This window comes from Miscanthus floridulus, chromosome 9, assembly GCF_019320115.1.
Source record: "Miscanthus floridulus cultivar M001 chromosome 9, ASM1932011v1, whole genome shotgun sequence".
Taxonomy (NCBI): domain Eukaryota; kingdom Viridiplantae; phylum Streptophyta; class Magnoliopsida; order Poales; family Poaceae; genus Miscanthus; species Miscanthus floridulus.
Window position 1 is genome coordinate 128,997,819 of NC_089588.1, and position 25,031 is coordinate 129,022,849.

The 25,031-nt window shown below is 45.4% G+C and overlaps 1 protein-coding gene across 1 annotated transcript in view; it reads right to left on the reverse strand.

Moving 5' to 3' along the window:
- The window catches only part of LOC136484255 (cysteine-rich receptor-like protein kinase 25), a 255,407-nt gene that overhangs the window by 206,113 nt on the left and 24,263 nt on the right, over window positions 1–25,031 (reverse strand). The window contains exon 4 of the mRNA XM_066481482.1: window positions 8,617–8,623. Within this exon, the coding sequence (XP_066337579.1) occupies window positions 8,617–8,623 (7 nt within the window). The remainder of the gene's footprint in view (window positions 1–8,616; window positions 8,624–25,031) is intronic.

Below are 25,031 nucleotides of genomic sequence, written 5' to 3' on the forward strand. Positions count from 1 at the left end.
CATGTGGGCCTGATCTGTTAGCGAAAACAGGAGAGGGAAAGCATTGGGCTGCTGCTTGCCACTAAGCAGCGCAAGAGAAAGGAAAGGAGGTGGCCCACGCGGGATAGAGAGGGGGAGAGCTGGGCCTACGGGGAAAAAAGGAGGACAACAGGCCGACAGTGGGCTACTAGGGCTGAAATGGGAAGGGAGGAAAAGAATTCACTTTCTTTTTTTTATTTAAAAAACCAATTTCAAATATGGACTAAATCAAATTTGAATATGTTTTAAAATACACTTTTTAGTTCAAATAAAAATGAGCAATTTTGGTAAGTTTTCCAAAAATAAATCTTACAACTTTTAAATTCTTTTTTTTCAAATTTTCTTTTCTTTTATTTCAAAGCCATTTTCAAACTCGTTTCCAAAAGCAATTTAAAACATTTTGAATTTTAATCAAAATCACTCAACCAAATAAATCAAATGTACTAGCATGTACGCACAACCATGTTGGTACTCCTTATGATAAATTTTAATATAATAAAAATATTCTTTTTCCTATATTTCATGAGCACCAAGACAAGTATTTAAATCAATTTAACTTTATTTTAGAAAAGGCAAATTTTAGGGTGTTAAAATTCTACCCCCCTTGAGATGAATCTCGTCCTCAAGATTCAGATAATGATGATCAAAGAGATATAGATTCTCCGCCTTTGTATTCTTCTTTACTTCATCGAGTAGTTCCATCTTCTTGATAAGGATCCCACTTTACTTTGCATATCTGTTGACCTTACTCCAAGTAACTTGCCAAACTGATTCCAAGATTCTAACGGATACTCCAAACCATACTCAGGTAACTCCAATCACTAGGCCACCTTTCCTTTTTTTAGTCCATACTATCAATTCTCTTTCTTAAAATATTCACCTTCCAACAGAGCTTGAACACAATTCGTAGTCCTTGGTGTCACTCGAACCTTCTTAGCACAATTCCCTGTTGCTAAGGGCATCAGCCATGACTTTGCTTCGCGAAGTGATAGCATAGCACCTTTCCAAGTCATAATCAATTTCATTCCAACTAGGGTATCATAAGCTCAAGACCATCTTAATGAAGATGTCCATTAGATTCTTGTGATCCTCGTAGATGTCACTTGTTATGCCCAAATAGATAGCATCTCCATGCTCCACAATGGATAACTCTAGATCATACGTCAGATGTTCCATCTCATGTTTTCTTGCATAAGCCTCTACTTTTTCTTCTTGCATAAGGACACATCCCACACCTTGACAGGGTGCATCATTGTAGATATAAATCTCTTGTCCGGATCTAGCAAAGCTAATACATAGGTTTTACTTTAACCTCTTCTTGGACTCCTTCAAACACTTACCTGAGGTTTCTTGATCCAAACTAACTTAAAAGCTTCTCCGGTAGCTCTACCCATATCTTGATGATCTTGGATAAACTTCCCTTGAACCTCTAACCAAACCTAGAGGTTCAAAGATGTATCAAGACTTGAAGAAACACTTTTGGTGAAAAGGCATGAAGACTAACATTGCAGGACATGTGGCATGATGTGACACCTATAATAGAGTCAAGGCTCAACATCAAAGGCCTGCAGGATTGCTGAAGCCTCTTGACATTCCCGAGTGGAAATGGGAGAGCATATCCATGGATTTCATAGTTGGATTGCCCCGATCACAGAAAGGCAATGATTCCATCTGGGTGATTGTTGATCGTTTGACCAAGATTGCTCACTTTGTACCAGTTAAGACCAAGACCGATGCCAAAAAATTAGCAGATCTATATGTTGAGCATATTTTCAGACTGCATGGAGCTCCCTCTAGTATTGTATCTGATCGTGGTCCTCAGTTTGTGTCTAGATTCTAGGAAGCCCTACACAAGTCCATTGGAACCAAACTTGATTTCAGTACCGCTTATCACCCACAGACAGATGGACAAACTGAATGAGTAAATCAGATCTTAGAAGACATGCTGCATGCTAGTGTACTAAATTATGGCTCTGATTGGGAGAAATGCCTACCCTATGCAGAGTTCTCTTACAACAACAGCTACCAAGCCAGTATCAAGATGTCGCCATTTGAAGCTCTGTATGGCAGACCTTGTAAGACACCTTTGATGTGGTCCCAACCGGGAGAAAGATCGTTCTTTGACTCCACCAAGATTCAAGATGCCGAAGAAGGAGTTGCTCAAGTGAAGGAGAACTTGAGAATTGCCCAAAGTCGATACAAGAGCTATGCTGACAAAAAAAGAAGAGAACTTGAGTTCAATGTGGGAGACTTCGTCTATCTCAAAGTATCCCCGCTACGTGGAACTGTCAGATTCCACGTGAAAGGAAAGCTTGCCCCTAGATTTGTTGGCCCATACAAGATTTGCAAGAGGATTGGAAAGCTCGCCTACAAACTTGAGCTACCTGAGGAATTGGTGGGTGTACATCCCGTATTCCATGTCTCACAGCTACGCAAGTGTTTGAGAGTGCCCGATGAAGTAGTTCCAATTGATTCACTTGACATTCAAGATACACTTGAGTATAAAGAACATCCTATCAGAATTCTGGGCAGAGATACCAAAGAGACCTGAAGCAAGACTATTCCTATGTGCAAGATCCAATGGAGCAACCACACTGAGAGAGAAGCAACATGGGAGAAAGAGTCTGACCTCCGACTACACTATCCCTATCTCTTCGAAGGGTACGCTACGCTTTAATCTCGGGGACAAGATTCTGTTAAGGGGGTAGGACTGTAACAACCCAAAAATCCACACACCAAAAATCACAACTACAAAATTTTTGTTGTAACCCCATGCAATGTTGAGTGACATCTGTAGGAGCCAACCCTAGGTGTTGCATTAGAAGAAACCCAACTAGACAATTTCATGAGCATGGCATGCCATTTGTTAATCATGTTTATTTAAATACTGACAAATGAAACATAGCATACATTGTTAACTCACAAGGTGATTTGGAACAACTTCTTTAAAGTAATAAACCATAAAGTAATTATTAAGAGAAAACGGATTCTATTTTTGTATAACAAAACCAAACCTATTTTTGTTATACAAAATAGCTAAATAAAATTCCTAATATATATGAAAGAGAATGTTGTGCGCCTCATATCCAAAAACTCCAAATGAATAAGGTACACCAATTTTGAATTCAAATTCCAAATCAATTTGAATTTAAACAAAGAAAAAAGAAAAATAAAATAGAAAAAGGAAAAGAATGGAGGAGGCTCGCAGCTGGCCTGGCCTGCTCGGCCCGCCAGCGCGCAGCAGCCAGCCAGCCCAGCTTGCGCGCGTAGCAGCAGGCCAGCCCAACTCACGCGGACAGCCCAGCAAGCATCCCAGCGTGTCGCCCATGCCCGCGCACCTCCCCGCTTTCCCTTGCTTCCGCTGCCACTTGACCCCACTTGTCAGCCGCACCCCCACCACAGTGTCATCTTCCCCAATGCCTCAACCATCCGCGCGACCGAAGGCCGACAGTGTTGGCAGGAGCGGGCCAGGGGGTCACGCCTGGGGCATGGCCTTGCTCCCCCTTGCGCCGTGCTCACGCAACCTCACGCCACCGTTGGATGCAACGCACGCCTTTCCACCGCACGATGTCGAACGCCATTGGAGGCATGGAGCTCGGCTATAAAGCCATGCTCAGAGCCCTAGGGAATCCCTCAGCCACCGCCGTCGCTTGGTGGCCCAGCAGCCGCACCGCACCGAGAGTAGAAGGCCGAGAAGGAGTTCGGGAGAGGAGGATCGGAGCCACCCGCGTGCTGCCGAAGTCGTCGGAGCTGAAGACGACGCCGTCGTCTTCATCACGGTCGCGGGTCGGCACTACACAGCTTCCGTCTACACGGCCATGACCCTTCACTGCACCGCCATCCTATCGCCTTTGACACCAACGGTGAGCCCTTGCTGCTGAGACTCCTCCTAGCCCTTGGACACCATAGCAGAGCACGCGCACACCGTTCTCCCGACGCCGCCATCATGGCATGGCCACCGCTAGTGTACCCGGCCATCTCATCAGGACAAGGACGCAGCCGTAGCACCACCAGGACGCCTGGAGGGTAGCCACATAGACTGAGACCCTGTTAGCTGACCACTGTGCCCTGGCCACGAGCACCGGACCTCGGCCGGAGTTCCGCCATGCACCATCACCATGTGCGGACTCCGCCGCGCCCAAAGGTCGCCATCGTCACTTGTTCTGGTCACCCGCTAGCAGTCTGAACGGGAATGGGGCACCAGGACCCCTGGACCAGCCCCTAGCTGCCCCGTCGGCGAGCACCGCCATGCCCAAGCCACCGACCACCGTGGCCAACGCCCTGGAAAGCCCCGGCCGCCACCTAGACCCCACCATCGTGTTCGCCATGGCCTGGGGAAGCTTTTCCCCACCTTAATTGGACGCCAGCGCCGCCGCAGGACCACGCCGGTGAGCACACCACCGGCGGGAGCACGCTGAGGAAGGAGGCAAAGGCCTCCCCTCACTGGCCGCACGCGCCTACACTCGGTGCATGTGAGCCAAGCCAAAAGGGAAAGAGGGTGGACTCGGTCCACCGTAGACCTGCCAGCGGTCCATGGACCGTGAACCTGAGTCCACCGTGAGCCACGCAATGTGGGCCAAACGGTAGATGAAGCCCAGTGGAGGCCCATGGCTACGACATGGCAGCGCCACAGCTTGCCACGTGTCCGGGCCGGCCCGGCCCAAATCCAGCCTAGTCTAGGCCCACCAAAGCCCAGTCCAGGCCCAACCTGGTTGACCGTTGACCGGTCAATGTTGACAGTTGACCTGGCCCCACATGTCAGTGACATAGGGACTCTGGACCCACTCGTTAGTGAATGATGTCATGCTGACATCACGCGGGTCCCACCTGTCAGTAACAACACAGCCGAGGTGATGTCATGCTGACGTCATGATGACATCATCTGCTGACGTCAGCAGCCCTGGCCCCACACGTCAGTGACTACGAACCGTTGACCGTTGACTCACCCATTGACTTGACGTTGACTTTTGACCGGATCCACATGTCAGTGACCCAAGAGCCCCTGGTCCCACCTATCGGAACTGATGACGTTGATGACGTCATGATGACGTCAAGATGACATTAGCAGGACCCCACTTGTCAGCTCAGAGCCGAGCTAATGACATCATGTTGATGTCATGCTGACATCAGCATGCCACGTGGACCAGTCCCAACGTTACACGTGTCAGCCCAGGATTAATTCACCCTTTTCCATTTTCAGAAATGATTTAAACCTCGGAAATTCATAACTAATTCATACGAACTCAGAAAAATACAAGACTAGGACCAAAATTCATCTAAAATCAAGCTCTACGCAATGAACCCATATTTGAGTGCATTTGGCTCTTTTGAATTTCCATTGCTTCTTTGTGCTATTCTATAGACGTTGCTAATGCGACTGTAATGCGATCGTTTGCAGACTCGGAGGAGAATCAGACAGACGAGGATCGTGAGTACCGTGAGGAGTACGGAGACGACTACACTGAAGGTGCCACATCCCACCCAATCTCGTAGCACCTATTACGCATGGCTAATATAGAACTGCTATTGCTTTACTTTATTGTTGTAATCACACTGTGATAGGACTTGCATGGTAGTATGTTTTCTTGATGGCCTTTACCTTGACGCAACCTTACCCCTGCTCACCCTGCTATTAGGCTAGACACACGCTTGCTGCTATATTACTTATTACTTCTACTACGCTTGTACTACATTGATGCATGGTGGAAACTGGTGTTAACTGGACTATGGGGAGAGTGTTGTGTGTGTGACTTGGGTGCGTGGAGGGTAAGGGTTGTGTCAACCAAGTTCAAGTATATGACGAGCCTAGGGCAAGTCATGCCGTGTGGTGCTACCTGGGCACCCTTGGAATGGATACCTGTGGTGGGTAAATGGTACAAGAGGTGGCCTTGGGTGTGAACCTGTGATGGGAGGCACCCGGGGTGGAGGTGCTGTGGTGGCACGGTAAATGGAAACCCTGATGAAGACATTCTGGCTTGGTCATCCCTAAGGACTTACTAATACTCAAATTCACCGGGAAGCCTTACGTACCACTCGCCCTATATGGTGCAGGACGGCCGGACTACTTGGTAGGATATTGCCACTACTGCTAGGTTGATAGCGGACAGTTCGATGGAGGTACGGGGCACAGAGGATCCCCCACACCCTTCCGAGACTTCATGGAGACCTTGTGGACCCGGCTCATGACTCACAGTTTTAGCCACCCTAGACTAGACTTGGGGTGTACCAAGGCTGAATGGTAGAGTGGCATTATCCTAGGCTAGCAAGCGGCCAGAATCAGCTCAGTTGACGACGGTCAGCGAAGAAGGTAGATCTTGTGGTTATGTAAAACCTCTGCAGAGTGTATGGTTGATCGATTGATACATGTGCCGACCTGACGGCTATGGACCTTTCCTGGGTTTCGCTTAAACTAGATAGTGAGATGAGTCCTTCTCTTCTTCCCCCGTGAGAGAGTGTCGGACGTTGCCAGGGGCTACGGGCCTTGAGACAGTGCCGAGAGGGAGTTGGCCTGTCGACTGAGCGATGGTATGGTATGGTGATGATGTGGAGATGGTGGTATATCGATCCTAGGATCGAAACCTGGCTCTGGACAGGAATGGGGTGGAATGGGTGTTTGAATGATGTTAAAACTTGACTATACTACTATACACTTGATATGCTAATACATAAGAAACCCCAGCCTTATAGGTTCCTTTTGATTATATCCAACTTGCATCCAATTTCCACAAAGCAATGCTCATAGGGTGGGAGTGGCCAGTACAAATCGTACTGATAAATTTTGGCACACAGGTTCTGCTGAGGAGTATAGCTCCGAGGAGTTTGACGGTTGATGGGTTCGTGCCTACGCTCGAGTTTGGCGATCTTATCTTCAAGCTGTTCTGAATGAATGCTACCTTTGATTCCGCCAATGCGGCGATGTAATAATTTATGTAATTCCGTACTATTTGTACTCTGATTTTATCGTTGTATGGATGTGATATTCGACTGGAATTTGGGTAATATGATCTACAACGGTCTTATTACACTTCGACTCTGTGGATCTCCCTTCGTGGAAATCAGGTCGCTTCACTGTGCCTCACTGCCTTCATTTATGTTGAAGTCCGAATTCGAAAGGCAAACACAGAATAAATACGCTACAACAAGAGACGAAGAAATACACAATAAAGATTTAAGGAACATACAGAAGTACGTTGAAGACAACCCAGGATTAACCATGGAAGAGGCCACGACCATTTATTATGATGTACAAGGGACGGCAACACCAGCAATGAAGTATGTAAGGGGCAATTTTTTGGTTCACGATCATGAGTATAAAAATCTGACAACATATATGCGCCATTTACATGAATATTACATGGCTCAAGCAACAGAGACGGACAACTTTGGTTTTGAGGTTATTATCCATTCGCCACATGTTTTCAATTATCCTGAAGAAGAGAAGTTCGATGTCGAGTGAGAGTGCTTGTTCCAGCTATACCAGAAACACGATCTTGATGTTCAACTGTTGATGTTGTGGACTATGTAAGTACCCTATACGCACGATATTACAATTAACTACTCTCAAGACATAAATTGTTAACTTTTAAGCACTTCCCATGATTTTATGTAGGTGTATAGCAAAATTTTGCATTCTAAAAAGCAAATGGGATTACATAGGCTTCTTCGACCCCATGCGAGTCAATGAGAGGACATGTCTAGGCCTCTATGGATGTGATGTGGAAGACCTGAAACAAAGATTGATTGCTGTTTTCGACGAATTCACGATGAAGAAGAAAACCCACATACTTCTAGCCTACAACTGCGAGTATGTGTTCTCGGCTTTTAATTTTATGCTTCTTTTTTTATTAAGATTATTCGATAATTAGGATTCTGTGATTGTAGCAACCATTTCGCCTTCATTTGTGTTAATCTTGCCAAAAATCTGCTCGAGGTGTGGGACTCAAAGAAAAAGCCATTTCATCATCTGGATGCACTAGTGTCAGTGCTGAATTAGTAAGTGATCCTAATAACATATTATTTTCTAATCACACATACCCGCTTTCTAATGTTTCTCCTTTTAATGTTGCTCAGTGTCCGAAGAAGCCATATCGGTGGGAAGCCGGTCCCATTCAAGGTTGTCGAAATGGAGGTGAAGTACCTATCACAGCCGGTGGGAAACAATGAATGCAGGTTTTATGTAAAGTGGGCAATGCTTCGCTATATCGGCGGGAAATCAGAAGAAGCTGATAAGTTGGTGTGTATAATCCCCATTTCATTTATGTCTGTTAATAATTCAACAAAATGATTTACTGTTCCTCTTTGGATATCATCTTTTTTGAACGACGGCGCAAGAAATTTAAGCACGAAAGACTGCTAGAGATGGAGATCATCGCACTACAATCGGAGCTGTCAAAATTCATCTTAGCCGAGGTATTGGAAAAAGATGGACTATTTTCCATTGCACAATCCGTGAAATACAAGGACCAGTATGGCCCAGAGCGGCTCGCCAGATTATTGTAAGAAGTCTGAGAACATTTCTTTTTTGTTTTGAGGGATCGAGATCTAGATATAACATTTGAACTGTAACTGTAACATTTATAATGTTTAATATTTATGGACCTGTCGTCTACGTAGCGTATATAAAGCGAAATCCGATCCCACGAAAAAATATAAATTAAAATAAATTATAAAACAATAAAATGCGAATGGGCCATCACCGCTGGTTTGCAACAAACCGGCAGTGTTGTCGTAACCATCACTGCCGGTTAGAGCCATGAACCAACAGTGTTGGACTGCTCAACACTGCCGGCTTGAGCCATGAACCAACAGTGTTGGACTGCTCAACACTGCCGGCTTGAGCCATGAACCGATAGTGTTCTCTTGCTCCACACTGCCGGTTTGAGCCATGAACCGACAGTGTTGTCTTGGTCAACACTGCCTACTTCAGCCATCAACCGACAGTGTTGGTTTGCTTAACACTGCCGGCTTGGGTCAAGAACCGACAGTGTTATCTTGCTCAACACTGCCGGCTTGAGCCATAAACCGACAGTATTGGCTTGATCTACACTGCCGGTTTGGGTAAGAACCGACACTCTTGAAGCAAACGCCACTCTCGGTGGGGACTACAAACCGGTAGTGTTATTCAACTAGACACTGTCGGGTGGAGCCACGAACCGACACTATTGTCTGTAGATCAGTGTCGGTTTTTAAGAACCGACAGTGATGTCAACCCCACATCACTGCCGGTATACCACTGTCGGTTCAAAATCTAGCAGTGAAGGAGGTTTTTGAACCGACAGTGATGTCCAGATCTGAGGTAGTGAGTGCTTTTTCTTTTGTCTTCAGCCGTTGTATTCGATCAGTGCTCTGGTAAGCTAGCCACTTAAATAATGCATCCTCTGCTGCATGTTAAAATGATACTCTCTGGTAAGCCATGTGTTTTTGTGTCTTTTGCAATCCGTATATAGCTAGCCGTCGTGGTGTCAGAGTTTGTTGAAACCTGCCTGACTAAATCACACTCTTCCTTAATCAGAGACAGTAGAGATAGCGAACGTGCATTGAAGCATGTGTTTAGGAAAAAGATTGTCACTGTTATAAAAGACTAGTATTATATATATTGTGTTTATATTGGACTAGTATTATATCACAAACATTGAAGCGCCAAACCAGTGGTCCAAATGGGTCAAACCAGTGAACAAACGGACCAAGGAGCTTGCTACTCTCAATAACTATATGCTTCATGGTTGAATGCTTAACTGCGCGTCTAATTTAAGTTGCATTGAACTCTTTTTACTATGTTTGGACATAACAACATTCGTTGTCATGATTCAATAATCTCAGATATAGACAATGCTACCCCATGGAGAAAATAAAACTTTGCTTGAATACTAACAAGAAGAGTAAAATGAAGATGTTAATAAAGGGTCTAGAAAATTAAGAGATTAATACAAAAAGAGAATAATCTATAGCTTAGATTAAACTAAAGATCTTATATCCATACAACTAGTTATACTAAATTATAAAACAATAAATTAAGGTAAATTAGAAATTTAATTTCCACAAGTTGGAAATAACAACACCTAAATAAAGAGTCCAAGAAAATCACAATTAAAAAGAAAACTTTTGAATTAAAATTACGAAAAGTTAATAGTTAAAATCATCCAAAAAATAGTAGTTTGATTTCCATATGTTTGAAAATGCACCTAAACAAAAAGTTAGTGGTTTACTATAAATAAAGTGAAAAATGTCATCTCTTTTCACTATCCTATACATAGATTGCGATTGTAATAGACAAGGTCAATCAAAAGATATCGAAAAACTGAAATAAGAAACCAAATACAGATAGAACGAGTGTGGAAACATATCAAAGTATGAAATTCAATCAATTTTTTGCAAGTATATTTAGGCATGGTAATAAAATACAAGAAAGCTACATGGAATCTCTATGATAAGTGTTACATATACACATGTGAACTATCCAAACCATACAACAATGTCTTGTCACACCCACATAAAAACAAAATCACCAAAACACTTCCAAATCCACACAGTTCATCTTCTTCCATGCTCTATGCCTCGGGCATCTTAGCATGCCATCTCGCTTAGCCCTAATAAACTCATATATTCACTCTTTATCCTGCCCCTGGCAAAAAAAAAAAAAGATTTGCCTTCACCATTTATTTCGTGACTCGAAACTAAACAAAAATCACAAAAAGAAACATATTGATTCAACCGTGGCTCCAATGTAATGGCTTTTGTGGCAGTGACCTAGAAAGAAACACATTCCAGCGGCCAGGTTTATGACAAAAACATGAAAGTATATCGATTTTTCAAATTGATCCATTGTCCTCACATGGGCAAGTGTGAGAATCTCATAAGAGGGCGCAAGAGAAGGTACATGATGATCTAAAATTTAAATTTACAAGAGGGATAAGGAATTGAATAATATGGATAGTAGTTAACCAGGCTCACAAAAAAAACTAAAGCGTATCTTGATTTGGCATTGCCAGAAATTGCACAAAGGTGAGATAGGATAGTGGTGGGAAAAAGAAGGGAAGAATGAGATAAAAATAGCTTTAAGCCAATGAAATAGTTGATGATAGCTATAGAGTCCATGCCAATGATACGGTTGGGGTGCATGGAGATAGGGCAACCTAAGTTAAATGGATAAATACAACTATTTGCAAAATTATTTTCGAGTAAAAAGACCCAAATGTTACTATGAAAAAGCTAGCTACCAGCGGTATTTGCGCAGGTAACCTTGCTAGTTTAAAACACAAAAGGAACATATTTTTGAATTGTTCTTTAAAATAAAAATTTGAATGACATGAACTATGATATTGCAAAAAGTAAACATGGATGCAAAAAGAATATACCAAACCGACACATAGAAGTGTAGTAGCAAACCTTATTATGTTGAGATTATACAAGTTCAAACAGGCTATAACAATAATGATCCAACCGATAAATAATACGAAACCCAAGGAAAACTCTCGATCTTGTGCATTTTGTTTGGTCATTTGATTGATTTGACTGACGAGGTGCTCCAACAGTAGGTCAGGATCAGGACCTGAGTGAGCCGACCATTCCATGCCTGATGCCTCTTGACTTGTACTAGCAGTATACTCACAGGCCTCTGCTCTTCCGGCCTTTGATGTTTTTTTTTTTCTTTGAACAAAAACTCCGGCCTTCGATGTTGTGCAGGCAATACGGGCCTCTGATGAGCATTGGCCATTAGCTCTGAGAGGGTCTTTGAATGAAGGAATTCCTTGAATGAATAAACACATGGGACACGGGCCTTTGAAGTGTACCCATCAGATGATGTGCAGGCACTATGGGCCTTTGATTCGTTTGGGCCATGAGACTCTGATGCTGTGCAAACATAGCTGAGGGCCTCTGAATCGAATGGTCCACGGGCCTCTGCTGTGCACCCATATGATGATGCGCAGGCACTAGGGGCCTTTGTTGTGCATGGGCCATAAGCCTCTGGCGCTGGGCAAATATCGCTGAGGACCTCTGAATATGCGCCTGGGCCATGTGTGCAATCATTTCTGAGGGCCTCTGAATATGCGCATGGGTCACGGGCCTCTGACGTGCACCCATCTGATGATATGCATCAGGCGATACAAAAATTTTTTTGAAAGGTGGCGATACAAATTTTTTTTTGCGAATTATCAGGCGATACAAATTAATAGAGTCTAAACTTGCTCGGGAAAAATATTGATGGAATCGAGATCATCACGGTTGTCCATTGAATAATCCAAAGGATCGGAAGGATGAAAAAGCTAACTAACGCAGTAAGCAAGCGTCCTCATCGTATGACAGGTGTAGCAGGCAGGTAAAAACTAGACCCGCGAGAAAAGACCTTTTCACGCAGGCTCAGAAAACTCCCGAACCCATGCCCCACTCTTACACAGCGGCACCGTCGCCCTATGAGAACGGGCCGATCCTTAGACCTGTGCTTTGGCGTGGGACAGACAAGGGGATTTTTTTTAACCCCAGCCTGAAATTCGATCCCACGGGGAGTCGAATCCAGGACCTGAGGAGTGCCGCCGGGACGCTCTAACCAGTTGGACTAGAGGCCCTTTGGCAGCAGGCAGGTAAAAGCAAGGGTACCTTACCTGTTGCAGCCGTGGAAGTGGAGGAGGATGTGCAACGTCATCACTAGCGTTGTTGAGCCCCATGTTGTTGGCAAATCCTAATTCCACGGCAATATTTACGTTCAGATCTTGTTTGGATGTCTACATATATATTTACCTCAATTCATATGTGTTGGAGTAAGTTGGTATAGAATTTAAACTAAATTCCACACCAACTGACCAACCCACTCAATCACACATAGATTGAGGTGAATACATGGGCATCCAAACAAGCCCTCACATGGAGGCCGATGGAGATCCAAACTGGTGAAGGAGAACTGGAGAATAGAGATTAGGGAGGAAGGGTTAAATTTTCAAACCCAATTAGATTCCCAGATCGGGAAAACCATTTTCACCCGTCCCCCAATCTATAAAATTCTAACCCTCCAGAACAAGGAACGAGCGGCAAAGTACTCACCTATGGCCACGAGGTAGCCCTCGGATCAGACCCACTATCATGGTCGAGGGAAAAAAAATCCCAAATCCATAGCTTTGCTTCAACAATTATATGGAACCCGACCGAACAAGATAAAAACTCAGCTCACACCAACAACAACAGAGATTTATTGCTGTCCTCGCTGTAGTTCACAGAGACAACAACAAGAAATAAGAACCTGCAGGCCCTAACAAGGCACACATACCTCTTCTTGACGTCCGATGTCAGGAAATCATCGCAATTCTCACATTCGGCGATGCTCAAGGTATCCCAGCACCACAAGATGTTTACCAGCAATCTTCAGTAGGCCCTAACAATGTTGGACCGATGAACGATGAAGCTAGTTATTGCAGACTTTGGAGCGACAGCTCCATGATACTCTTTTCATACTTGCGTCAGAATGCTATGCTTCCAACAACGCCTGAGTTGAGAGAGGGGGGAGGGGAGGGGAGGCTTGAAGTGAGGAGACTGGCTCTTGGGACGGGGAGAGAGAGAGGATATACTGGGAGAGGGGGAGTGAGAGAGGTGAAACAAAGAGGATGATGGGATAAGGATGCGGAAATGAAGTGACAGACAAACTTAATTGTATTGAAAAGAAATTTCGGTTGAGGATACAGGGATCACTGCCGATTGGTAATACAATCCGACAATGATACCTATTATTGTCAGGTACTATTACCAACTGGCAATGTAAATTATCCATCAGTGCCGATTGATTTTAAAATATGGTAGTGATAGCTCTGTTGTTTACGAACCGGCAATGACAGCTATCACTGTCATTTTAAAATTGTTTAGCAGTGGACCCATAGGGATTGTATGTTCTGCAGTAGTGAACGCAATTAATTTGTGCTTGTACTTGCTTTACACAATGGTCAACCAGATGTCACTGGCTTCCTCCTTTCAAGAGGGCGGCCCGAATGAGACCCTCATCAAGAATGAAGGCAACGTAGGACACAAATTAAATTGGCATGAGAAATACATAGGAAGGCATGTTCAAGGACACACCGTTCATGCATATTATCAATCCACTCGACATGAAATCCACATGCATCTAGTGCCAAATCCATTGTTCACATGGGCACACAAGGCAGAAGCAGATGTAGCCTAACGGCAGGAACAATGATGTGCATAAACCGGCCAGTCCAATGCTAATACTATCAACAACCAGGGCACCAAACAGTACATAGTAACCAACAAGTTTTATTAGACTTATCGATGTATAGTAAAATTCTCTCAGTTCCCGCTGAACGTCCTTCATCATGGCTGTCAGCACAAGCATTCCAATGAAGATACACAATGCATGTAGGTAGTATATATTCCTACACCTGCCATAGATCCCACCTGTGGTTATAAACCATGAACAGCATTGCCACCAGGACGCCAATCGAAAGCAGCAGATACACCACCATGTACATGTCCTACAGACAAGAGATCGACAAGCGACCACAACAGAGATTATTAGAAAGTACTGAGGTAGGAAAAATAAATACTATGCTAGCTCTTGCATGCAAAAGAAGATGGGAACAACTAACAATTGAAGCGAATACGCAAATTGTATGGATGGATGTATAGCGTTACAGGTAGCAGTAGAGGGAATGGCATATATATCCTCGACTGATAGATTAGATGTCGGACCATTCTATACTTCTACCACACAACTTGAGATATCAAACAAAGAGCTATATATACATATACCATGAGAAAATAGAAATATAGTAATAAAGCATCTAACCTTTAGCTCGTTCACATCGTTTTCAGAATGATGCTGTGTAGCCTGCATGATTCGTTGGTGCAGTTTGAGCGCTTGCTGTTGTGCTTTGAGCTGGAGCTGCGTTTCACGCAATATCCATTGCCTGTGCTGATTCATTCTAATGAGCTCCTCCTGTTTCTGCCTCGGCAGCTCCAATGTGCTTGTGTTTGCTTGCATGGAATTGGCATTGATAGGCTGCATTGTACTCATCCAACTATGAGATGATTGTACCTGCATGGTACCTGCATGGGCAGAATGCTTTCTTGTTGCAACGCACCACTCACTGAACCATGCAGACAAATTGACTGCTTGCCAATTGATTGCAGTTGTTGTTGTGGCGACCGAAGAATGTTAAGCTGCTGAGTTGGATGATGTGGGATTGTGCACTGTCCAGGCTGGAGGCCAGAGAACTTTCGTATCATGGATTGCTCTGTAGATAGTACAGGTGTAGATTGCTGCTGATTGTGCCGTTCCATAGGTGGCTTCTGATGCTGCTTCATGTTCATCAACATTTGCAGCTGCTGAAACACTAACTTCCTTTGTGCATCAGAAATAATATCTTGAGAATTACCTTGTGTGAAACCTTCGTTCATAGTGTTCTGTGGCACCCCAGACATATCCTGCAGCGAAGATGTCTGGCTGAAACCTGGCATGCTCTCACCAAGAATAGGGAGAGAAGCAGCTTGCTGAGACATCAAAGGGGCCACTGATAACTCTCCTAGATTACAGCTTTGTTGAAGAAGTCCAGGTGCTGTTTAGAAATATGTATGTTAGAACAAGGACCACATGCTTCAAAACTGTGACAGGCACGAAGCGCAAAAAAGGAACATGTTACAGATAATAAGATTGAAACAGGAGTGAATATATGCATTATCTGAAAAGGAAAAAAGCATGTAAACTTAGCAAGATTTGAGAATTAACATTTGGTTCCTTTGAGGAACCTGAGAATCAGACTGCATTAGTTTTATCTGGCCAAAATATATACTGTATTAACATAATTTGAGGAGGAAACAAAGAATCGAAGACAGGACCGGCCCTGGGGGGGAGGGATGACCATCCTAGGCCCAGGCCTCCGATGGGCCCCAACCAATGTATGTATACACTAGTAATACGTAGACGCCAGTAACCAGATCCCCGACTCCTCGACTACTGTGATCACGGCGCGCGAGACGCGAGCCTGGAGTCATGCGAGTACACGACCTTCGGCCTTTCCTTTCCTGCGTGTGCGGCATGGGTGCATATGGCGCGTGGCAGGGCCTGGTGGCGATGCGGCGTCCACTTCCAGCAGAGCAGAGCGACAGAGTGGGCGGCAAATCACACCTCACAAGGGCCCTAATCTCACCTCTTACGTGATCCGATCCCTGATTCCCTGTGCAACAATCGGTAGTTCCAGCCGAGGAGGCAGGCACCAGGCGGTAGCAACCAGCAAGGTAGGGTAGGAATCTGAAATTTAGTTACTAATTGTTTCGATCCCTACTTTATGAAATTATAGTTACTAATTGTTTTAATCCCTACATTGTGCATTAAGAAGCGATTGTTGGTTGAGATTGATATTGACACTATCATCGATAACTTCGCAGTAAGGAATGTTAGAAGAAATTTTTGAGGTAATTTAATATGTATATAAATTATTTCATATGAATATTGCTTTTGCATCCTGTTAACTGCTTATTAGTAACATTTTGTATATGTGTATATATATGCTAGTACTAGTACTATTATCATGGTTATATCAAAAGGCCTAAAATTTTAGCTTCGTTCTAGGTCAAAAAAATCTTATGACCGGCGCTGATCGAAGATGGTCCTACTTCATCTTGGCAGGCCACACCATAGCAAACTGGCCCATGGGTCTACTTCAGCCCGTAGACTGGCCTGCCAGGCTAACAAGGGTGGCGTGCTCCTGCTTGGGCCACAACTGGGAAGCTACAGTGTAGCAGCCTAGTTCTTTGCATGTCAGCGGTCAACAGGCCTTGTTTCTCAAAAAAAAAAAAAAGGTAGTCAGCAGGCCTTGGATATATCAGGCGCTGACACTGCAGGTCCAGTAGTGTGCAGCCATAGTAGTTCAGGGGGTCAAGGTATCCTTGTTGTGTTGCCATCCTAAACCATCTTTGTCTAGGGGGCAGACTCTTGGGTGACAGACTGACAGGGAGGCTTTTTTTTGTCCTTAGGGGCACATCCAATGGTGCATTGGGTAGGACCATATGTCCCTAAGGGCAGGCAGGACGTACAAACTTTATTCAGCGCACACCTGTTGCAATAATTGCCAACACGCGGACATGCGCATCGACGCGTGATTGGACCAAGCAGCGCACCTCATCGTCCTCATGGTGGCTGCATAAATTAGAATTTGTGGGGAGGGAGGCACGGACTCCAATATCCTGCTGACTTAGAAGGAGGGGTTTGGCAGTGGCCAGCCTGCCTAGTAGTGGTGGTGGTTCGTGAGGCGGTGGGGCCATGATGCGACGGGAGAACTAGACGGGAAGGGCACCGTTGATTCGTCTCTAATTGGGACTAGTGAAGAGTGGGGTGGTGGCAGTGATGGGAAGTGGATGGTGAGGTCACTAGCGCGGTCACTAGCAACCAGGGTGGTGGCAGAAGCAATGGCACTGGGTCAGCATGGAGAGAAGGGGGAGAGAAGAAAAAAGAGGGCGAAGGTTAGGGAAAGGCAGGGCTACGGTGGTGGCAACGGTAGTAGTGGGGGTAGGTGGGCATCACGGCCGGTGATGGGGGCATCGTGGCCAAGGCAGCGATAGAGGTCAACGTGGGTGGCGGAATGGGATGACCGGGGTGCACATGTGGAGTGAGAAAAAAGAAGATGAATACTCGTGCAAGTGCACGGGTACCAGATAGACTCTCCCAACAACCTATTACATTTTAGGATCTGGTCGTGCATATGCTTTCTCATGTCTCTCTCCACCTCATATGTTCTCATTGTTGGCAATAGTCACTTTATTTTCATGACTGCCTAGGTAGGAGGAGCGTTGCTTGCCTTGACTGTTGGCAAGGCTTCTTCACGTACGAGCCTCACGCTCTATTCCTTTCGTGACGGTTGTCTACTAGAACAACGCTAATACTATGATATTATCTATACAATAGCCGACACCATCCACTATCACCACAGGAAAACATATATCCACTTCGCTCCCAACAAGGTTGTTGTGTGCTACATGCGCTGCCATCTCACCTTCTCATGCACATCATGACCCAAGACATACTTGTACAGTTGTTCACAAACTTTGAATTTATTCTGTGTGCCTGAGATCCTCTTGCTACGACTACGGTGGGTATTAGAGTTTGTATAGCTATACATGTTGTATATGACTAGAATTCCCCTCATCATTGAGGGTTTGTTAGTATGCTTGCAATCAAGCATCCAATTAATGATGTGAGGTGTTTTCCGATCTTTCTCTACAAGCTCCTAGAGGAAGCAAATACAAAGAAAGCAAATAATACTACCTGGGCCGTCGGGATTTTGATCTGGAATCACTTGCATTTGCAGGGGCCTGTCTGATGATCTCTGTCTGATTCTCCATGGAAAGCTTTTTCCGAAAAACCGTCCTCATATATTCAGTCTGAGTAGCATAAAAGACAAAAGATTTTTTTTAAGTTGTGGGTCTGTAATGATAAGAATTATAGTGCGAGATGCATTGACTAAAATACCTAGCTACTCGAATGTCCTAGTGCGATTAGCGCTGTTGAAAATTGAAGGGATTGCTTGTCTCTATTTGTACTTGTACGACGGGAGTCAAGATGTTTGATACGAGATAAAAAGATTTTATAATGCTGCATATCACTTAACAGGTTTTCATAAATCATATTATTGCTGCCTTACTAATGAAAGGTTCAGATTCACACCAATTTCAAATACATGGCCACATATGTTATTTGAGGGTTTTTGGTTCCTGTGTTAGACTTAGAGTAGGACAGGAATAAAAGGCAGTGTTACCAATACGCCCGTGTTCAAATTTTTTGCTACTAATCAGACACACCTAGCACCCTAGTCAGATTCCAGGTGAATTTGGTGTGTCCCAAAAAGTTTGCTAAGACCCTGTTTGGATCCATTAGCTGCTAATATATAATTAGTTATCTTATAGCTCTCGTAGCTAATATTAGTTGCTATTAACTAGTTTGGATCAACAAGTAAGATAGTTGTTAGTTAGATATTTAGCAATTAGCTAGACTATTAGATGGACCAACAATTAGCTATACTATTAGGTGGACCTGTATATGAATCTAAAGAAGATAATTATTCAGAACTAATTAACTATTAGCTCTATGATCCAAATCCACTACCGGACAGAGCATTTTTGCCGAGGGCCCAGGGCACTCGGCAAAGGCCTAAAAGCCCTCGGCAAAGGCTTTGCCGAGCGCCGCCCTCGGCAAAGAGCCCTCGGAAAAAAATTTAACGGCAAAGAGGCTCTTTGCCGAGGGCCAGTTGTCGGGCACTCGGCAAAGCATTTTCCGAGGGCCAACGGCAGCGCTCGGCAAAGAAAAGCAGTCGTCAACGGCGCTGCTCCGTTGACGGCGTCTTTGCCGAGTGCCGACAGTTTGGGCACTCGGCAAAGACATTTTTTATTTTTTTTTCAAAAACTCTTTGCCGAGTGCCACGGCGGCAAGGCACTCGGCAAAGACATTTTTTATTTTTTTTTAAAAAACTCTTTGCCGAGTGCTTCCCTAGCTTGGCACTCGGCAAAGATTTTTTGCTTTTTTTTAAAAAAACTCTTTGCCGAGTGCAATGTCCTGGCACTCGGCAAAGTTTCCCAGCTTTGCCGAGTGTCATGACCATTGCACTCGGCAAATCAACCGAAACTGCAATTTTTTTTTGTTTTTTGCATTCCACTGACACAAACAGTTCAAATATATATCACATGTCACATATATATCACAAACATCACAATAATCACATATATATCACAACGAAACCATTTTCACACATTATATCACAACCACAACTCAAATAACAACATATCGCAACCACAAGTCAAATATCACAACCACAAGTCATAAATTCACAAACACAGTCCATCAAGTCAAAGCACAAGTCACAACCACAAGTGAAGCTCAAGTCCAAGCACATGACGAAGCACAACTTCTCAAAAAAGCGGCCTATGACACGATGGTTCATTCGGTGATGCATTAGCGGGGTTATTCGAACCCGCCGACGGAAGCTGCAAAAAGGATAAGAGGTTGCATGTGTGAGATTCATCTAGTAAGTTTCTATGTGAAGCATTGGTGTATGTCATAGCTAGTGCAAGCATGTAGTAAGTTTCTATGTCAAGCATCTAGTAAGTTTCTATGTCAAGCATCTAGTAAGTTTGTATGTCAACCATGGTTGTATGTCAAGGAAGCATCTAGTAAGAGTGAATTTTCATACTTACAGGAGTGGCTGTAGGAGTAGGCGGTGGAGGTGCTGCCAGCGGCAAAGGTACACTCCCTTGCTGGACACTCCGCATGAAGGCCTCCATTTCTTGCATCCTCCTCTCCTGGGCCGCGAATGCTTCCCTCTGGGCCTGCAGTTGCGCGCTCTGAGCCTCGACCACGAGCTTCTGGGCCTGCAGCTCGGCCTGCAATACAAACTTCAATGTTTCAGTAATGCAAATGTAACTTAGGTGTGCAAAGATGAACGTACGACGAGTAAAACAGGACGTACCTCGAGAGCGTCGACCCACTGTAGTGACGGACTAGGCCGTGGGCGTATGGGCTGGCTGGAGCTCGTGCTCCGTGCTCGGAGCACGTCGAGAGAGGGAACAGTGGTGGAGTCAATGGCGCCGTCTGCAATCCACAGTTGCCCATGCTTCTTGCCTCCTCCTAGCCTCATGATGGTCTTTGCATCAATGGGCTCAGTGCGCACATCGTAATCTTCCCCATGGACCTCCCTCACCTTTGAGGTGTACTCTTGGACCTTAGTGTGCACGGTCGGGTCGGAGTACACCTCATGCGGGGCAGACGGGTCAAAGGAGACAGAGGAAGACGCCCTGCCCATGTGGGACATAGCCCACGCAGAGAACTCCGAGACCTCCACGCCCGGGTGTGCAGCCTCCTACGAGTAAGATGGCAAGATGGTGAGAAATAAGGCAGAACTCAGCGTCAAATAAGATAAAAGAAATCACTTACATATGCTTGTTTGTAGGCCGGGAGGCTGCGGCTGCCTTGATGGTGAGTAGCACATCGCCTCAGCAGACGCTGGTCCGGCTGCCTCGCGTGGTTCTCAGCAAAGTCGTTGGACAACCACCTGTCCACGATCATCTCCCAGCACAAGGAGTGGGATCGGCACCACCAGGGAACCACCTACAAGTCATCGATTATTTGACATAGAAAAAGATAAAATTAAACCAACTTAATCTCAAAACGAATCATTATTAATGTTTTTCGTCTACCTCAAGGTACTGGGCCCGGGACAGCTCCACCTGTCTTGCATCAGGCTTGCTGATGGGCTGCTTCAACACCACGGCGTAGTAGTCTCTGTGGGCCTGCACGCGCGCCTCGTGGTGCATGTCGGTGACGTACTTCCTACAGGCGGCGGCAGCCGCCTGATCCGCCCGGGCCTCAAGTCCTTCTTCCGGCTTGAAATACATCTGCAAACAAAACCGATGTATCCATTCATTATTTCAATAAAAGACTTGCCCAATGAAAATGTTGTGCAAGAGAGACTTACCCAAAACTCCGCCAGTACCCGCTCCTGCTTGTTGCGGTACATGTCGTCAGGGGCCAACTGGTACCTGTCCCACGTGTAGGCCGGCTCCCGCACGTCCTCGGACACGTTCACAAGGCTGGGGTACCATTTCCTGCACAAAACACCAAGGATGCTCGCGGGGAGCGTGCAGAAGTACCCGACAAAACCAACCAAGCCCTGCACAAGGGATTAAGAAAATTTATCAGTTCCTCTTTTGATTTCCAACATTACCATATGAAGTAGTTGTGATAACATCTATAGTTACTTACCTCTTTGCCATAGGGCGAATCAGTGCTCGGTTGTGAGGAAGCGGAGGCTGAGGGAGGCTCGCGGGACCTCGCTGGTAGATAGTCGGGGTAGCGGAACTGTCGCCCTCGGCGGCCTCGCCCTCGGCGGCCTTATCCTCGGCTGCCTCATCCTAGGTCTGTCAGACGTCCTTGTCCTCGACCTCATCCTCGGGCGTGGCCGTCACGTGCTCCTCCTCCATCACCTCGTCTGAAGGTGGCGGGGAAGGAGTCCGCTGCCTCCTGCTGACCCTGGTCCTCCTCCTCTGACCTCCTGTGGACGCTACCCCTAACCCCGACCCCTCGTCTGAAACGGGAGGGCGTGGTCTCCCATAAAGGGAGGCCATCTCACGTCGTGGACGGCTGCTCGCCATCACCTGCAATCACAAAGAATGAACAAGACTTATTAGTATATATATTAGAAATAGATTCAAAATAAATAAAGAAAACACAAACTAAAACAAACATAGTATTACATGTATTAGGAATAATCTTCATGATTAGGATCATAGGTGTCGTCATCACTGTCAAAATTGTCCAAATGGGCAACACTATCTGAAGGTTCTATGTTGTCTTCGTTGTCATTGCCTAGCCTTAATCGGTCAAGCATTTCTATGTCCTTGGCATTTTGCACCACATCTCCATCAACCACGTCATCCTCCATTTCGTTGTCTACTTCCATTTCGATCGCTTCGGGTAAGACTATCTCAAATGTGCCTGGTAGCCCATCTTCTTGAAAGAACTGTCCATCATATGTGTTTGCGTTGAAGTTGTAATCGTCATCGTTTGGGGCAGGTAGTTTACCGTGTGGAGACACCTGGTGCACAATAGCCCAACCCTTAAGATCTGCTTTGTCTTGGTTGGCATATCGCGTATAATACACCTGCACGGCCTGTTGAGCCATAATGTAGACATCTTTTCCTAGATAGACTGAATCTTCTCAAATCTCGACTAGCCCAAGATGAGGGGTCCGTCTCGTTTCTCGAGGATTAAACCAGTGGCATTTGAACACGACAGGTTTATGTTTGTGACCATGAAATGAGAGTTCATATATTTCCTCAACTCTACCATGATAGTCGAGGCCATTAGTGCCGGGTGTGCAAACTCCACTATTTGTGGTTTTCCATTTGGGCCGAGTCTGCTCATATCTTGTTGTGTGGAAGCGATATCCGTTCACGTCATAACCGGTAAATGACTGCACCCTAACGTCATAGCCGCCTGCAACCTGTCTCAACTCCTCACTCATGGACGAGTCAGTCTAGGCCTGCAAGCTCAAGCATGATAGGTCGTTATATTAATCGAACGAACGAGAAACTTGGAATATGGAACATGGGAGCTAAATTGGACATTACCTTTTGTTTGAACTAAGAAATGAAATCAGGCCTCCCCGCACCCGCACCCTAAGAAAGAAGGGTGTCATGTTCCTACGAGGTAGGATCCCTTGATTGATGCCAGGACTCACGAACAAATTCCCTGTCCGAACGAGAATTAGTGGGGTTGCATGAAGAATATTCAGGGCATATTGAAACAAGTTCGTTGAGAACTTACTCGACGAACGGCTGCACCTCGGGAAGGTTGGTCAACACATATAGCATGACACTTTGCCACTCTTCATTTCCCAATATCTTATTGGTCGATCCACTTGCGCTGCCGAGTTGGCCTTGGAACAGGCTGTGGGTCCATTCATTTTCGCCAACATTGTAACGAGGGAGAGGATTATGATTGCTAGGAAGTTTTGGCTTGTAGTATAGTGTTGTGAAGTTTGCCACCTCCTCCCTTAGACTTGCCTCTGCAATGGAAGCCTCAATTCTGGCTTTATTTGTACATTTCTTGCGGAGAGTCTTTAGACATCTCTTGATTGGATAGCACCACTGGGCTTGCACGGGCCCCCCCAAACGTGCCTCGGATGGGAGGTGCACAATCAGATGCTGCATGGGTAAGAAGAAGCCAGGTGGAAAGATCTTCTCCAGCTTACAGAGCAACACAGGTGCCGCTTTTTCCAAGTCCTGAGCGACAGTCCAAGATATCTCCTTGGCACAAAGCTGACGGAAGAAAAAGCTCAACTCTGCCAGCACTTGCCAGACATGGTCAGGGACATAGCCTCGGACCATCACTGGAAGAAGCCGCTCAATCCATATGTGGTAGTCATGACTCATCATCCCGTTCACTCGTAAAGTGCCTAAGTTCACTCCCCTGCTCAGATTCGCTGCATATCCATCTGAGAACATTAACGTCTTGATCTATTTTAGTGCTTCCCTCCTTGGATCGGGTTCCAAGACAAAATCGACCTTAGGTCTTTTCCGTTGTTTGTTTCGGCCACTAGGAGGCCGCATCTCTTGCTTCGGTCTATCACACAACGTCGCTAGGTCCACTCTAGCCTTAACGTTGTCCTTAGACTTGTCAGTGTTCATGAGAGTTCCCCAAAGTGCATCGGCGATATTCTTTTCGGTGTGCATTACATCAATGTTATGTGGCAGAAGAAGGTCATCGAAATAGGGGAGCCTCATCAAGCCGAACTTATGAGTCCACATATGTTCCTCACCATATCCCATAAAACCACCTCCTTCATTGGGCACGAGAGCATCTATCTGAGCACGCACCTCAGCACCACTCTTCATGCGCGGTTTAGGGTCTATCACTGCAACACCTTTCGTAAAGTTCTTGATGTCTTGTCTGAATAGATGGTTAGAAGGGAGGAATTGACGATGCCTGTCGAACGACGAATACTTGCCACCCTTCTTCAACCAAATGAACCTCACAGCTTCCTTGCATATTGGGCACGGGAATTTCCCGTGGACACACCAGGCGGCGAATATCCCATACGCCAGGAAGTCATGCAGGGAGTAGTGGTACCAAACATGCATCTTGAAGGATGATTTTATAGCTCGGTTGTATGTCCATACCCCCTTCTCCCAAGCATTGATCAATTCATTAATCATAGGCTCCATGTACACACCCATATTACTCCCCGGGTGTCCAGGAATTATCAACGACAAGAAGACGTTATGCCATTGAAAGGAGATGCTGGGGGGGAGATTTAGGGGGGATAACAAACATGGGCCAACATGTGTATGGGGCAGACAACTGTCCATAAGGATTGAACCCATCTGTTGCCAGCGCGACACGTACATTACGAGCCTCAACAGCTTTGTCAGGATGTTTGTCATTAAAGTACGTCCATGCTTCGGCATCGGATGGATGCACCATCGTCCATGGCTTGTACCGTACACCTTCTTTATGCCATGTCATCTGT